This window comes from Neophocaena asiaeorientalis, unplaced genomic scaffold (genome assembly GCF_003031525.2).
Source record: "Neophocaena asiaeorientalis asiaeorientalis breed wild unplaced genomic scaffold, Neophocaena_asiaeorientalis_V1.1 scaffold329, whole genome shotgun sequence".
Lineage (NCBI taxonomy): Eukaryota > Metazoa > Chordata > Mammalia > Artiodactyla > Phocoenidae > Neophocaena > Neophocaena asiaeorientalis.
The window spans coordinates 373,366-391,216 of record NW_020175082.1 but is presented as its reverse complement, the minus strand read 5'-3'; the positions used below and the strand labels follow the sequence as shown (position 1 = coordinate 391,216).

General features: G+C 33.3%; 1 protein-coding gene across 4 annotated transcripts in view; it reads right to left on the bottom strand.

The window, feature by feature from the left end:
* CPNE8 (copine 8) overlaps nt 1-17,851 on the bottom strand; it is a 303,498-nt gene that overhangs the window by 35,991 nt on the left and 249,656 nt on the right. For 3 of the 4 annotated variants that reach the window (XM_024764160.1, XM_024764162.1, XM_024764163.1), the window contains 3 exons: nt 12,033-12,214; nt 7,004-7,072; nt 5,821-5,948 (listed from right to left, as the gene is read on the bottom strand). In XM_024764160.1, coding sequence (XP_024619928.1) covers nt 5,821-5,948; nt 7,004-7,072; nt 12,033-12,214 — 379 coding nt within the window. The remainder of the gene's footprint in view (nt 1-5,820; nt 5,949-7,003; nt 7,073-12,032; nt 12,215-17,851) is intronic. The other variant, XM_024764161.1, reaches the window with a different exon arrangement.

Genomic DNA, 17,851 nt, shown 5'->3' with positions numbered 1-17,851 from the left:
AATCTTACGGAGACGTTAACTTTGTCAGAGTTTTGGAATTCAAACACATTTCTTTGGAGTCTTTGTCAAGTAAATTTCTTTGATTGTTTTTATAAAAGTTCATAAATCGTTTGTTCATATTTCTGGAATATACTTTCAGCTCATTATTAGTATATAGGATCAGAGAGGGCAACAAGAAAACGTAAGAAACTGACTCAGAAATGTTTTATTTGAGTAGTTTAATTTTGATATACACAATGAATTAAATCTTCTCAATAAGGGATACATTTAAATATTTCAAAGTATCACAGCAATTTTTATGTTACTATGTTATTACCCAAACTACTTTTGACAGTGTACTGAAGTGACCAACAGTATCCACAATGAAAGGTCATTTTCCTACACTTTCTTTTGTGACTCTTTACCTCTCTAGTAGAGATAAAAAGTATACAAGGTATCATAACACAGTGAATTGGAATCAGATTATTTTGTTTGGAATTTTAGCTCCACCACAAATGGCCACTGTATGTATCCCTTATATCATCAGTAAAACATAAACAATAACACTATTGTCACCTCGTAAAGGAAATAATCCATATTATAGCCCTGAGCATATTCCCTAAAATAGATTATGGGTTCAATAATGATTGTTTTGAGTTTATTATTATTGATCATACAGATGGAAGAGAAAAAACATAATATATTCTTCAGATTAATTTGAAAGTTAGTCACAAAGATTCCAAAACAACAAATATTATTACCTGAAAAATGAAAATTAATTTAATTTTATTATTTATTTATTTTTACATCTTTATTGGAGTATAATTGCTTTAAAATGGTGTGTTAGTTTCTGCTTTATAACAAAGTGAAGCAGTTATATATATACATATGTTCCCATATCTCTTCCCTCTTGCATCTCCCTCCCTCCGAACCTCCCTATCCCACCCCTCCAGGGGGTCACAAAGCACCGAGCTGATCTCCCTGTGCTATGCTGCTGCTTCCCAGTAGCTATCTACCTTACGTTTGGTAGTGTATATATGTCTATGCCTCTCTCTCTCGCTTTGTCACAGCTTACCCTTCCCCATCCCCATATCCTCAAGTCCATTCTCTAGTAGGTCTGTGTCTTTATTCCTGACTTACCCCTAGGTTCTTCATGACATTACTTTTTCTTAAATTCCATACATATGTGTTAGCATACGGTATTTGTCTTTCTCTTTCTGACTTACTTCACTCTGTATGACAGACTCTAGGTCTATCCACATCATTACAAATAGCTCAATTTCATTTCTTTTTATGGCTGAGTAATATTCCATTGTATATATGTGCCACATCTTCTTTATCCATTCACCTGATGATGGACACTTAGGTTGTTTCCATCTCTGGGCTATTGTAAATAGAGCTACAATGAATATTTTGGTACATGACTCTTTTTGAATTATGGTTTTCTCAGAGTATATGCCCAGTAGTGGGATTGCTGGGTCATATGGTACTTCTATTTGTAGTTTTTTAAGGAAGCTCAATACTGTTCTCCATAGTAGCTGTACCAATTCACATTTCCACCAACAGTGCAAGAGGGTTCCCTTTTCTCCACACCCTCTCCAGCTTTTATTGTTTGTACATTTTTTGATGATGGCCATTCTGACTGGTGTGAGGTGATACCTAATTGTAGTTTTGATTTGCATTTCTCTAATGATCACTGATGTTGAGCATTCTTTCATGTGTTTGTTGGCAATCTGTATATCTTCTTTGGTGAGATGTCTATTTAGATCTTATGCCCATTTTTGCATTGGGTTGTTTTTTTATTTGATATTGAGCTGCATGAGCTGCTTGTAAATTTTGGAGATTAATCCTTTGACAGTTGCTTCATTTGCAAATGTTTTCTCCCATTCTGAGGGTTGTCTTTTGGTCTTGGTTATGGTTTCCTTTGCTGTGCAAAAGCTTTGAAGTTTCATTAGGTCCCATTTGTTTATTTTTGTTTTTTTTTTTTTCATTGATTAGCTCAAGTAGTTTTCTGGTAGCATCTTTAGGATTCTCTATGTATAGTATCATGTCATCTGCAAACAATGACAGCTTTACTTCTTCTTTCCGATTTGGATTCCTTTTATTTTCTTTTCTTATCTGATTGCTGTGGATAAAACTTCCAAAACTCTGTTGAATAAGAGTGGTGAGAGTGGGCAACCTGATCTTTGTGGAAATGCTTTCAGTTTTTCACCGTTGAGGACGATGATGGCTGTGTATTTGTCTGGTGGGATTATAGTTAAAAACTTCCCTAATATGGGAAAGGAAATAGTTAATCAAGTCCAGGAAGCACAGAGAGTCCCATACAGGATAAATTCAAGGAGAAATATGCCAAGACACATGTTAATCAAACTGTCAAAAATTAAATACAAAGAAAACATATTAAAAGCAGCAAGGGAAAAACAACAAATAACACACAAGGGAATCCCCATAAGGTTAACAGGTGATCTTTCAGCAGAAACTCTGCAAGTCAGAAGGGACTGGCAGGACATATTTAAGGTGATGAAGGAGAATAACCTGCAACCAGGATTACTCTCCCCAGCAAGGATCTCATTCAGATTTGATGGAGAAAAAACCTTTACAGAGAAGCAAAAGCTGAGAGAGTTCAGCACCACCAAACCAGCTTTACAACAAATGCTAAAGGAAAATTAATTTTATCTGGTTTTCTGGATCCTGGAAATTTCTTAACATCAGAAGAAAAGAATAGAAAAAATAACAATGGTCTAGCTAATAGTTGGAATTGATAGGTCCCTCTTAAGTACTGAAATGTGACAGTCTTAAAACAAGTGACCGGTTAGGCATAGTGAACAAATGAATAATAGCTGGGAAACAATGAATGTTATTGAAGTCTAGTGAAAAAAATAGTGAAACTTTCTTTTTTTCAATGTGGAAAAGATCTATATGTAACAATGGAGTGGAATCAAATTAGTAAGTGCTGTGATAGAGGTATACATTGAATGACATTACAGAGTAGGAGTAGTGATTCTCTGTGATTGAAGTGCAGTACACTTTGGAGAATGTGGAGGGAAATGAGATTGGATGGCTGAGTGGTAGTTGGATATTGGAAGTTCTTGAATACCAAACTAGAATGTTGGAACTTAAATTTGTGACAAGACATAAACGGCTGTTGAGTAGGAGTTTTATATCATTTGAAATACTGTTCTCTGGACAGCATTATAAAATTAGAACTGGGAAGGCAGGAAATTAGAGTTAGGGGTTGGAAAGCCTCAGAACAGCACAGAAAGACTTCAACTTTTGTAAACTTGATGCCTTGGGTCTTGACTATTTCATAATATTGCCATCTCAATATTATTTCTAAAGTCTTCTCACATAGATATTAGTTCTAAAAGTGAGCAAGTGCTTAAAATGATTATTCTTAAAAAGAACAAGAATAAACTTTCTTCAAGATGCTTATAGAAAACTATTACAAATAACTAAGCTTTTACCAATACAGAAAACCACTTTTTAAGAGGAAAAATGCAGGAAATTAGAGTTAGGGGTTGGAAAGCCTCAGAACAGCACAGAAAGACTTCAACTTTTGTAAACTTGATGCCTTGGGTCTTGACTATTTCATAATATTGCCATCTCAATATTATTTCTAAAGTCTTCTCACATAGATATTAGTTCTAAAAGTGAGCAAGTGCTTAAAATGATTATTCTTAAAAAGAACAAGAATAAACTTTCTTCAAGATGCTTATAGAAAACTATTACAAAATAACTAAGCTTTTACCAGTATAGAAAACCACTTTTTAAGAGGAAAACTTAAGCAAATAAATAAAAATGGGTATTTACTTTTGACTTTACAAAAATTATTTTTAATGACAAATATCATAACATATATAGAATTCACTTACTAGACACTTGTTTAGTACATGGTGAAATACTGTTGAAATGTATTTAAGAGTTACAAAAGACACCAGGAGCTTTATTTAAATAAAGGCCATATACATTGGAATAAAGGCTCTTCTCTTGATTTAGAAACAAATAGTTGTCTTGAACTGTTTGTTCTAAATATATTTGTTCTTGAAAAATGTAGCTTGTCTTTTAGTTGACAAATTTTTTAGATGATAATTTTGGGTCAGACAGAAATTGTCTTTCTTAATAATAGATTAAAAATAAAATTAAACATAACTCTCAGAGATTAGAAAAAAAGGAGAAAGGTATTTCTTAGATAGATTCATAGGAAGACACAGATACATGGAATTTCAAATTGTATTGGAAGGAAAAGATGATTCTTCAAAAGTCATAGATTTTTGCATTTCTTATTTTCTTTTATTAAAAATAACAATTTAAAATCACAGATTTTAAAGTAGTCTGAAAGAGTTAACTGGCAACTACCCCTATATTTGAGAATTTTTTAAATGCTGGATAAAATATAAAAAACTGCAATATAACAGTGTGGAGCCTGTAGTTTTAGTTGGTATATAGAAATGCACCTAGGAATTTTATATCTAAAAGTTTAACTTTTATAGTAGAGATATACCAGTACAAAATCTACAAAATTAATGAGAGCCATCAAAAAACTAGGAAAAGAAAGTATAGATAACACTACTTATATAGGCTAACACAATGAGCTAGGATTTGATTTTCAAATTACAGAAGATGACCCATTAGTGAATTCTGAAATCAATTTTGTGGGTCAAGACCTGCATTTAAAAAAAAGTAATACAGAAGAATAGGATACCATAGTAATAAAGAGAAAATATGAGATAAGGATAAGTATTATTCATAATCTTTTATTTAGTTCTATGTGTCCAGAGATGAGATATAAAATTCATAACTTAGTACAGATTGTGGATGAAAATGCTTGAAAAACCTGAGCTAAAGGGTCACACTCAGAAAATGGTCATCAGTGTATCTGTCAACCTGAGGTGGAGTTCCACAGGAGAGTCCACTGGGGTCAGCCCTGAGTCCAGGGGTATTTTAGCATTTTGTCTACGTCTCAGATAATGAAAAGTAGAACACATTTTGCTAACAATGTCTAGTAGGGAGATGGTAAAGTACCAGAACCTTCGAATAGAGAACTGAGGTTTCATACTGCCCTTGAACATTGATAAACTGATCCAAGTGCAGTACTTTTTCAAGTTTGGGCTACATATTGGGAAAGATATGAGAGCTATACTTTTCTGATTATCTAAAAATAAGGCAGGGTTTCATAGGATTTGCAACTGAGTCAAGACAAACTTTTTAGTGATTTTAAAAGTGGTGTCTAATTTACTTATGCATTAGTAAAAAAAAATGATAAGCAAGAGTATATAGAGCTTTACATTAAACATTTTTTTCTAGAACATGAATTTGGAATCATCAGCAATTATATTCTGATCTCAATACCATGTATTATATACAGGTAGAACTCTGGGAATTTATAAAATTAGCTAATATATTAATTTCAGAGAGGTTAAAATAGTGTGCCTTATATATCACTGAAAGGCTTCGGTTGTCTTCATAGAATTCAGTCCCTTATTACTTCTGAGCTACTATAGAATATACATTAGATATGAATGATTTACATAATTGAGATTATGATTGATATTGCTCTCATGGATGCCTCTTCAATGAAAAAAAATTTTTTCCTTAGTCGAACAAATATAGGTCCTAACATAAGCCAGTGTATGTTTCTTCATTTGAGATTCTGATATAAAGTTCTTATTGAAATATCATGATAGCTCAATGGAGATTTTTTTACTGTATATCTTTTCCCTCACTTTCTTGGAGGTAAATTAGAAGAAAACACTTTCATTTGTGGAGGCAGGCCAACAATAATGTTATGATTTCACTCTGGTCCAGTACACTAGAATAAATAACTTATCTACTCCCACTTACCTTGCTACATGATTAATTACAGGAGCAAAGTTGGTTGGCCCATACAGTTGTACAGATTTCAGACTCCTATAATAAGCCTCCATGACACCCTCAATGCCATCACAGTAGGGGTTTTGAGGGTTCCCATTCTGTAGAAAGTTACAGGCAAAAAAATGTAAAGAATGAATAGTGTCTGTAAAGCTCAATTAAAAAAGAGAATGATACAGGTTCATACTCATAAAGCTTTTTTGGATGAAAACTCAGTTATAGATTTATAATAGTAAAACATAATAATAAATTAAGTGATCAACATAGATTACATTTACATAGATTGTGATATGAGGTAATGTGCAATCATTAAAAATGGATACTTTTCAATTAAAGGGCAGGGGGGAATTCTAAATAATCTTGAGAAGCTGAATATCATGACATTTTACAATTAATGATGTCTTATTTATACACAGGTCTGTGTACATACAGAGATAAACATAAAATCTAAAAAGAAGGAAACAAAATGTTAATATTTGTTATCTCTGAGTAGTTATAAATTGTTGATTTTTATTTCATTGTTTAGACTATTCTATATTTTCCAAGTTATCTGCAGTGACATGTATTCAAATCAGAGAAAAAAGTTCTATCAATTCAAACAGTTTTACTTTATAGAAGCAAAAATGTAAACTATCTGCCATATGCACATTTTCAGGCCACAATTAATAACCCCAACTAAAGAAGTGATCAGAGGGAATGTAATTTGGTGTGAGTAGCATCAAAACAAGGTAAAGAGAAAAGAATCAAAGAAACATATCCATATTGTTCAAGGGAATTGGAGCTTACCACCGGAGTTCTTATTCTGCAGATAGTAACCCAGAAGGGCAACTTTAAACCTGGAGACCTAGTCTAGCTTTCTCATACTTTGAATGCTCTATTAGGTTTAATTCTCCTAGTCCAGCTTCCACAAATAACACAAATAAGGCAGTGTTATCTATTGCTATGTAGCAAATTATCCCAAAAGTTAGTTTCTTAAAACAGTAGGCATTTATAATCCCATACATTTTTTTAGGTGTCAAGAATCCAGAAGCAGCTTAGCCAGGTGATTCTTGCTCAGGATCTCTCAATAGCTTGCAATCAAGAAGCCAACCTGGGCTGCAGTCATCTGAAAGCCTGACCAGAGTTGGAGGATCTGCTTCTAAGAAGGCTCACTTACATGGTTTGCTGGCAGTAGGTCAACACGAACTCTGCATAGGGCTGCTTTAGTGTTCCAACAACATGGCAGCTAACTTCCCCAAAATGAGTGATCCGAGAGAGAGAGAGAGAGCAAGGAGGAAGCTCCAATAAGCTCCTAGTCTTATAAGTTGCATAGCATTACTTCTACTTTCATCTATTTGTTAGAAATGAGTCACTAAGTGTAGCCCATACTCAAGGGAAGAGGAATTAGTTCCACCTCTGGAAGGGGGTAATATAAAAAAATTTGTAGCTCTATTTTAAAACACTAGGGACAGTAACCATGCTTAAACATAGTCAGCAGTAATTTTAGCATGTATGTTTTTACCTGAACAATCAAAAGTGACTAGTAATTTAGAACTTAAATTTGTTGAATTCTATATACTAAGCTTTATATTAAAATATTTACATACATTATATAATTTTTATAGTATAACAATCTAAAAAAGTAGATAGAATGCTATTATTATTCTCACTTTACAGATGAGGCACTGAGAGCTTAGATATTGTGCCCAAAGTCACGCAAAACCGGTAACAGAGAAAACATTTCCAGAGCCCCATCTCTTAACTAGCAGTATACCACCATATTACAAAATCCTAGCATTTTGAAAGACTGAGGATCTTAGGGAACTAAGTCAGATGTTACCAACCATTTCAATTTTGTCATTTGTGAAAGAAGGATTTATAACCATTGTCCTTTTAATTTTGTCTTTTTATTCAAACTTTTTATTTTTACCTCACGTAAATTTTTTTAAAACATAAAAATAATAAAAGAACTCTTTATATTATAAAATTGCCTACAGGAATTGATTGAAATTAAAATGTGAAAGTTTAATATTTAGCACAAAGCAGTGACTGGTTTGTTTTGATGTTAATCTGAGCTGACCTTTAATTAGCCTTCCTTTTAATAAAATTTTATGGTGCTCTATCTCTTGATAAGGTATAAAGCTAATTAAAATTAAAACTCATTACTGATTTTGGACATATAAAAATGTATTATATATCTGCCTTAAGGAAACAATTACAAACCAGGATAGTTCTGAGTTACTTTTTGATCAGCATTTTGACTGGAGGGATTTACATTTCTATAAAATTATGCATTTCCTTTATTCCTCTGGAAATAATAAAGTCACCATTTTCCCCACCATTTCATTTATCTTGATTAGAAAGATTTTATAAATCTTAAAAAAAACATTTCTTAAAATAATTATGTGGAGAATTAGTTTTTGCTTGTTATGACAAATAAAAATAAGATTATGTGTGGCTCTAACACAAAAGTAAAACAGAATGTTCTTGAAAATAAGTACATTCAATTTTGTTGTTTATTAATGAAGAGGGCAGTGGATGCCCTATTTTATATTTCCTTTTTAATTAACAAACTTTTCCACTTCTGAAATAATGAATGTTAATTTTAGAACATACAGAAAGTATAAAGAACAAAATTCAAAATGAGCAATAATCCCACACACAGACTTAAGTGAGGAGTGTCCAGCTCTCACCAGTTTTTTCCTTTCATTTGGCTCCCTGAGGGATTGTACTGGAGATTTAGATTCAGTTCTGGAAGTGAAGCTCAAAGTCTCTGTTGCTACCTATAGCCTATAACAATTTTCAGTAGGGCTAACATGCTGCAAAATGCTGAAGAGAGCTGTTAAGAGCTGTTGCTTTACTCTTTGAAATGTATCTGTAGCTGCCCAGAGACTGACTGCTTACTACAGGGGAAAGTTGAGAGAATTTTTCCTTTTATTCAATAAACAAATACCTATTGAGCTTCTATTTTCTGCATGCAGTGTTAAAGACCTTTGGTGATTATACTGTTGAATTTAGTTGCAAGAAAATGTGTACATATAAATATTAAATTGCTCGATTTCTATAATTGCCAAAATAAGTGAAAAGTATGCCAGTGATTTTAGGTATTTGGTAGGAGAAATCACTTGGACAGATGTAGCATTTCTCTCTATTGATCAACACAGAAGACCTTCTTTTAAGGGTCACTGGCTACATGCCCATTAGATATACTTCCTCTAAAGCGTTACACTATAAGGAGTCATCAAGAATCATCACGAGACATGACATTCTTTCCACAACCAAAAGTGCTAATGTGGTGATATTAGTATATTTTTCATTTCTTTTTCTATTCCCTTTTCTTTTTCCACTATATCTATTCTTACACATATTTCAAATGAAAAGCTGGGGCTTACCTTAAATCCTTTTGATTGAGTAAAGCTCAATTTCAACATCTGTGTTAGCCTCAAAATCACAATTAGGGATTTAAAATTTTTTTAAAGGCCTCCCTTGCTATCTGAAAGATTATTTGAATTTGGGGTGATAAACAGATTAATGACTGTGAATACATATCACAAATTCTTACCATGGAAATATGAGGGTTTGGTAATATTAGGTGGTACACTAATTGCCAGATTGACATGGACTGAAGTTTTTCTATTTGCCATTTTCAGCACCTACAGATACACATTGCAGTTATTTAGGCTGAAGTTAACACAAAAATCAAATGGAGCACTATCTGAAGACCTACTTAACCTTTGTCTTTCTTACTTATTCAAGAAAACAAAAGTGCTTTGAAAAAAATTAAAGTCATATAATTATTAGGTAACATTAAAGGTGAGGCATTATCATCATTATCAACATCATCATTGTTGTTTCATCAATTTTAGAAACTATTTTTCATGAATTTAAAGGGTTATGATCTCCATCCTATAAGTATTTGAGTTGGTTTCAAAGAATCTTTTAGGATGCAACTAATAAAAAAGTCCCTCCTTTGCATAGGTTTGGTTACAAGGAATGAATGTGGAGGTTGGAAAAGCAGAAAATTAGAGGGAGAGAAAAAGGAAAAAAACAATCATACACAAAGGTGAGAAGAAACTTATGGAAGGAAAATTAATCAATATCATTTAGTTTAACATAATTATTCCTTTTCTTAAGCCTTAAAATAGTTCATGACCTAGGCACTTAAGACTCAGGAGCACATGAGTGATTTTCATGGTCTTATAAGTTTCTGGGAGAATTTAATTCTCTAAGGCACAATAAAATCTCAACAGATATTCATTTTTATATGACATTGGTGGTTGTGGCATGTGGCCTATTTCACAGAGGAAGAATTAAAACCTCGAGCAACCTTCCCCGAAATTGTGTGGAATAGAAAAAGCAAGAATAAGTATAGGGAAAAAAGTTAAAATATAGCTCTTAAAATATATTTAAGGAAGATGAAGTCTAATCATATGAAAGCTTCTGGGGGGGTATGTGTGTGTATGTGTGTGTGTGTGTGTGTGTGTATATATATATATATATATATATATATATATACACATACATAATGGTGTTCATAAAGGACATATCTGAGACGTGGGATTATTACAGATGCTTTTATAAAAAGTGGTTTAGTAGTGGTTAAGAATGTGGATTCTAAAATAAGACTGACCTGGGTTCAAGTCCTGTCCTCTGTAAACCTGATTAACTTCTGTGACTCTGAGCTAAATTATACAACTCCTGGGGGTACTCTTTTCACTGTATTTAATATGAGTGGCTCTTGATAGACTAGTGTGATGTGACAGTTGTTATATACCTATCCGATAAGAATTTTATGAAGATTATATAAGAAATGAGTATAAAGTACCTGGCTTGATACTCAGTAATTACTTAATAAATGATTGCATTATTGTTTATTTCTATTTTTCTTGCAGAACTTAAAAAATATATATATTACTTTTGTAACAAGAATAAAAACAATGAAAAAAGATCTACAAAAATATTGGGCATGGAAGAGTTTACTTTTACAATATATAGGGTAGGGTAGGGAGGCATTTCTGTTAGGAAAATCTAATTTTTTTCCAAAATGATATCTAACCATTCCTCCATTGAGTTTCCCATTATTTCATTAGAAAGTGCAAGTGAGAATAAGACTGATTAGGTGTATAAGCACCATCTGTGTGAAATTTATTTTAAAGGTAGAATGTAGTACATTGCTTACTTGTAATAATACAGCAGGAGTAGATTTATGCAAATTAAACATTAAAAAGAAAAATATTTATTCCAGTCATACTTACTCCATTATATTGAAACCATAATTAATTGTAGCCATAATTATTGCTTCACATTTGAAAAAAAAAATTCCAGTCATAACTAATCCTTTATATTTGAAAAGAAATGACATTTTAGAAGATGGAAGATTAAGGATAGCTACACATTCTTTGATACCCCTCCCATTGAGAGGTGTTTCCCCTACCTTGAAACTGGGATGAACTTAGTGACTTGCTTGACCAAGAGAATGTAGGAGAAATAACTTTCTGGGACTTCCAAGGCCCTGCAGTTTCTTCCCCAGCCTTTTAGAATACTCACTCTGGGAAAGCTGGTTGCTGTGTAAGAAATATGACTACCTTGAGACCACTACACTATGATGAAGTCTGTGATAACCATATGGACAAGTTGTATGTAGAATGAAGGAAAGATGCCTAGACAACCCAGCTATTTCAGCCATCCTAGCTCAGGCATCAGACATAAGCTAATGAGCCATCTTAGGGGACATACTAGCTCCAGGATATATGACATGGAGAAGAACTGAGGAATCTAACCAACAGCCAAAATAAAACCCAGATATATGGCTCTAGTAGAACAATTCCAGCCATCTCTAGCCAATCACGGCATCCCAGGTGAGGCCCCAGACATCCTGAAGAATGTACCATCCCCCATTGTATTCTGCACAAATTCCTGACCCACATATCACGAATATAACAGAAGGTGTTATGCAGCAATAGATAACCAGAATAGAGCTCCTATTTATAGATCAGATGCACTTTAGGTAAATTTACTGCTAATCTACTTAACTGTCTTTTTTCCCATTAGTATCACACTCCTAAATCAATCATTCACCAAAATTAAGCTGAGTGTATAGTCATAAGAAGTTGCTACATGAGTAATTAGAGCATAAGCAGCAAGCCAATAAAAAGATCCAACACATTATTTTTTTCAAAATATCAATTCTTTCAATGTATTCTTACCAAAGCAAACTCATGAGATATCCTTCCATCTGGAGGCAGTTTTGCACCAAAACCTAAAGCTGGGAACATTTTATCACTGTCATAATCTTGAACGATTTCTCCCACTGCTTTCAGTGCCATACCATAGGCATTCAGTTGATAAGGATTCATGTAGTGGAGAGAAGTGGGCTGGGTAGGGTTGCCTGATGACAGAAAAAAATATTTCAAACATGAGTGATCAGGTTAAAGATAAAATTTTTTGGACTTATTTCTTGATATCTATTTCAGGTTTAAGTATTAAAAATCATGTTTTCTGCCTACATTCATAGTATGTTAAATATCTTCTTTTGGATATTGACATAGAGATATTTATTAAATTAGATCAGATATGTAGAAAGTTTCCCCAAGATATGCTAAAGCATATGCAGATTTTTTCAAAAATTATTTCTCATTGTCAATGTCATAGGCTATTCTTGAGTTTCAGTCACAGAAGAAGCATAAAAGTATTTTTGTTAATCGTATTTTATTGTAATCTTTATTTTTAAAAATTGTGTGCCTTTAGTTAATCAGAGGACCCAACTGATGTAATAGGCTTCAATAATTATGAGGCCTTCCTAAAGTTGTATCACAAACATAAATTGAATATTTGAGACATATCTCAATTTAATCACTTGAAAAGAGGAGAGTGTAGAGATTTTCAAATTCATGCTAATTAAATATCTAGAGCTGAAAAATTATTCAGAGTTTCTAACTAAACTTTTAGCTAGGAGTCAAAAGGCTTGAAGTCAGGTCTTGCCATTTGCAGGACAACTATATAATTCCCATTATAAAGCCTACCACAGTATTTACTGGGAAGACAAAATAAGATTATGTGTGTGGAAGTGATTAAAAATTATAAAGTACCATAGAAATGTAAAGTTTAACTACTACTGTTATTATTGTCTGGGTCATCCACAAATGTAGGATGTTTCATTTGAATAAGATGAGTATGAGACAGAAAGTAATATATGTGCTACCACTCAAACACATTGAGATTCACATTCAGTTGCCCTAATTATCAGCACAAAGGCAGCCTGAAAGTCCCTTTAGTTTCTTAAGTGAAAATGGAAATTAAATGGGACTTGTAACAGCTCATAAAGCTCAATTCTACATTAAAACATAGTCCAAAGAAGAAATGCCTCAAGGCATAGTTCTTTTTTGATAGGGAAAAAATAACAATAACCACTTGAGATCCAGAGAGAAACAAAATAAAGATCTCCCTTTGGTTTATAATGCATATAATAATACCCAGACCAATTTTGGTTTCAAGATAATTCATTGTGTACATGCATTTATTTTTCCAAAGAGTTATCAGCATTCAAGAGCCAAATGACAAAATTTCTAAAAAAGTGTCTTCTGTCCAAGATGGGCCCTAATGTTCCCCTCAGCTTGCCTAAACTTAAGAAAGGTTGTCCCTGACCTCCTGTCTCTTAGAACATTTACTTTAGAAAACTTGGAATTATGAATTCCTTCTCTGTTCCTTTGAGAAGTAAATCCTCTACAATCCAGGAATGTTTTCCTCAGGGACGTGGGAGCCATCTCTTTGAAATGTAATCACCAAGAAAAATATCACCTCTGTTGCCTAGTCTCTATGGGAGAGCAGGAGCCTACCTTCAGTAAGTGCTAATTAGTAAACACAGATGGCCTAATCACACAGACCAATTTCCCCTCCAATCTCTCAGTACTTAACCACTAGTTCATCACAGCACTTAAAAACCCTCTCACCTTTTGCTTTGGAGGAATTGAGTTCAATTTCTTTCATTGCAATAGCTTTGATTTCTATTGCAAAAATCCTGAAACAAGTCTTCATTGCCTGTTTAACTTATCTGGCGCACTTTTTCTTTGACAGTTCTTTCTAAAGCAGGGATTTTGCCTCTTGTTCAGAAGCCTACCGGAGCCACAACTAAACGATACCACTACCAAGTTGTTATTTAACACAACTCTCAAATGTAAGAAGAATTGTTACCCATTAGTTGCAATATGCAACTAATTGTATTTCTCTAAGAAAACCACAACTTAAAGCTAAAATAAAAATGCTATTAATAACCCAGCTAAACATAAACATAAATAACTAAACATCTTAGCCTATCATGAATAGCAGCGCCCAATCCTACCCATTCAAAGATGTTTCCTATCTCTTTGTAGCATCTTCATCCATACCAATCTCTTCACTATACCACTAATGATGTTTTCTTTTCCATCCCTACCTCTCACTTTGCCACCCTATCCTGAAATTCACTTTCTCCTCCTCCTCCTCACATGCATAAGACAACCTTCCTTATTTATTCCAGCCCTTATTGTCTTTCCTCTCCTACTCTTATGCCCTTGTGTTCTGTACCACAAAATTTGGCAATTCCTTGAATCTGGGACCATATTTGTACCAGCTCTGTAACAGCAGCAATGCATATAGAAAAATGAACTTGTAGTAGGTTGGTAACATTGAGTTATTAGCTAATAATAATAATAATTATAATAGCATGGAATGTAACATGAACTTACTTCATATCTCACTTAATCCCTTTTCAACAAACCTATGACATGGGTACTTTTATTACACCTATTTTTCAGATCAAATAACTTTCAGATTAAATAACTTGACCAAATCACACAGTAATAATTGGTCAAACTAGAATATGAATCTAGGCAGATTCCATAGCCCTTACTCTTAGTTATAACTCTGCTTAAGGATTTTGAACTATTTTAAACCCTGAATATTTTCAAACATATCTGATTTTGTTTTAAATGTACACTACGCTTTTGTAAAAGAAAAAAAACACTTGAATAGGCTCTCTCTCTCTCTTTTTTTTTTTTTGCAGTACGCGGGCCTCTCACTGTCGTGGACTCTCTCGTTGCGGAGCACAGGCTCCGGACGCGCAGGCTCAGCGGCCATGGCTCACGGGCCCAGCAGCTCCGCGGCATGTAGGATCTTCCCGGACTGGGGCACAAACTCGTGTCCCCTGCATCGGCAGGTGGACTCTCAACCACTGCGCCACCAGGGAAGCCCTTGAATAGGCTCTTTTAAAAAGCTTCATTGAGATATAATTCATATAACTTATAGTTAACCCATTTAAAATGTACAATTCAATTATTTTAAGTATATTTACAAATAAGCAGAACCATCAATACAGTCAATTTTAGAACATTTTCATCACCTCAAAAAAATGTACTTATTTACAATCATTCCCTTATTACTCCATCCAGCCCAGCACTAAACAATGACTAATCTACTTTCTGTCTCTTTAATTTGCCTATTCTGGACATTTCATGTAAATAGAATTACACAGTATATGGTCATTTGTGACTAGGTTTCACTTAGTATAGTGATTTCAAGGTTCATCTGTGTTGTAGCATGTTTTGGCACTTCATATTTCATTCCTGTTTATTGCCAAATAATATTCCATTGCATGAATATACCACATTTTAAAATCAGTTTACCAGTTGATGGACATTTGGGTTGTTTCCACATTTTGGCTATTATGCTGCTATAAACATTCATGTACAAATTTCTGTGTGGATATAGGTTTCCATGTCTCTTGCATATATATCAAGGGTGGAACTGCTGGGTCATATGGTAACTCTACATTTAACAACTTGAAGAACTGCCAGAGTCTTCCAAAGTGGCTGCACCATTTTACATTCTCATCAGCAGTATATGAGGGTTCCAACTTCTTCGCATGCTCACAACGCTTATTGTTTTCTGACTTTTGGATTATAGTCATCCTAGTGGGTGCGAAATAGTATCTCATTATTATTTTGATTTGTGTTTCCTGATATGTAAGTATGCCAAGTACCTTTTCATGTGCTTACCGGTCATTTGTATAGCTTTTCTGAATAACTGGAATACCACTTTTAATTGGGTTGTCTGTTTTCGAGTTATAAGAGTTCTTTATATATTTTAGATACAAGTCCTCTATGAGATATTTGATTTGCTAATATTTTATCCCATTCTGAGGTTTGTCTTTTCACTTTGTTAATTATGTTCTATGGCACATAAAGAAGTTTTAATTTTGATGGAGTTCAATTTATTTATTTTTTTACTCTTGTCGCTCATGTGTTTGGTGTCATATCTAAGAATCAATTGTCAAACCCAAGGTCATGAAGATATATCCCTATGTTTTCTTCTAATAGCTTTATAATTTTAACCCTTACATTTAGATTTTTGATCTATTAAGGGTCCAACTTCATTCTTTTGCCTGTGTCTATCCAGTTGTCCCAGTACCATTTGTTGAAGAGACTATTCTTCCCCCATTGAATTATCTTGGTACCCTTCTCAAGATCAGTTAACCTTAGAGGCATGGGTTTATTTCTGGAATCTCAATTCTATTTCATTGATCGATATATCTGTCTTTATGCCAGAACTACACTGCCCTGATTACTGTTGCTTTGTACTAAGTTTCAAAAATGAGTATGAATCTTCCTACTTTGTTCTATTTTTTTCAAATTTGCTTTGGTTCTTCTGGGCCCCTTTAAATTCCAAATGAATTTTTGGGTCAGTTATCCGTTTCTTCAAAAAATACCTTTCAGATTTTGATAGAAATTACAGTGAATCTGTCAATCTCTTTGGAAAATACTGCCATATTAACAATGTTGAATTTCCTAATCAATGAATGTGGCATATTTTTCAACTAATTTAGATCTTTAATTTCTTACAAAATTTTTTCAGAATATAATTTTAGGGTATAAGTTTTGCACTCACTTTGTTAAATTTATTCCTAAGTACTGTATGCCTTTTGATACTACTGTAAATAGAACTGTTTTCTTAATTTCATTTTCATATTGTTCATTGGAAGTGTATAGAGAAAGAATTGATTTTTATATATGGATCTTCCATCCTTCAATCTTGCTGAACTCATTTAATAGTTCTAATAGATTTTTAGTGGATTCCTTAGGATTTTCTACATAAAATGTTATATCACCTGCAAATAAAAATAGTTTTACCTCTTCCTTTCCAATCTGGATGTCTTTTATTTTTTTTCTTGCCTAATTGCCCTGGCCGCCAGTACAATGTAAAATAGAAGTAGCAAGAGCAGACATCCTTGTCTTTTTCCTCATCTTAAGGTGAAAGCATCAAGCTTTTCACCCTTAAGTATGATGTTGGCTATAAGTTTTTATATTTCCCTTCATAAGGTTAGTAAGTCACTTTCTATTCCTAGTTTACGTGGTTTCATTATAAAAGTATGTTGGACTTTGTCAAATTCTTTTTCTATATCAATTGAAGTGACCATGTGTTTTTTACATTTTCTTCTATTGGTACAGTGTATGACATTATTTGATTTTTGAATATTAAGTCAACCTTGCATTCCTGGGATAAATTTTAATTGGTCAGGGTATATAATTCTCTACATATGTTGTTGGATTCAGTTTGCTAGTATTTTGTTAAGAGTTTTTATATCCATAAAAGATATTGTTCTTTAGTTTTTCTTACGATGCTTTTGTCTGGTTTTGGTATCAAGGTAATACCTCTTAAAATGAGTTGGAAAGTGTTCCTTCCTCTTCCACTTTTGGAAAGTGTTCCTTCCTCTTCCTCTTCCAATTTGTGAAGAATTGGCATTAATTCCTCTTTAAATAGAGTTCATCAGTGAAGCTATCTATACCTGGGCCCACATAAACTTTGTGGATAGTTTTTATGGGTCTGTTCAGATTGTCTATTTTCTTAAGTCAGTTTCAGTAGTTTGTATCATTGTATTGAATAAAAATTCTCGCCCTTCTAGTGGTGCTAATGTTCATCAATAAATGAAAGCTAACATTTTAATCCAGTTGGGTTTTGGTGTATATGTTTCCTATATTACTAAATAAAACAT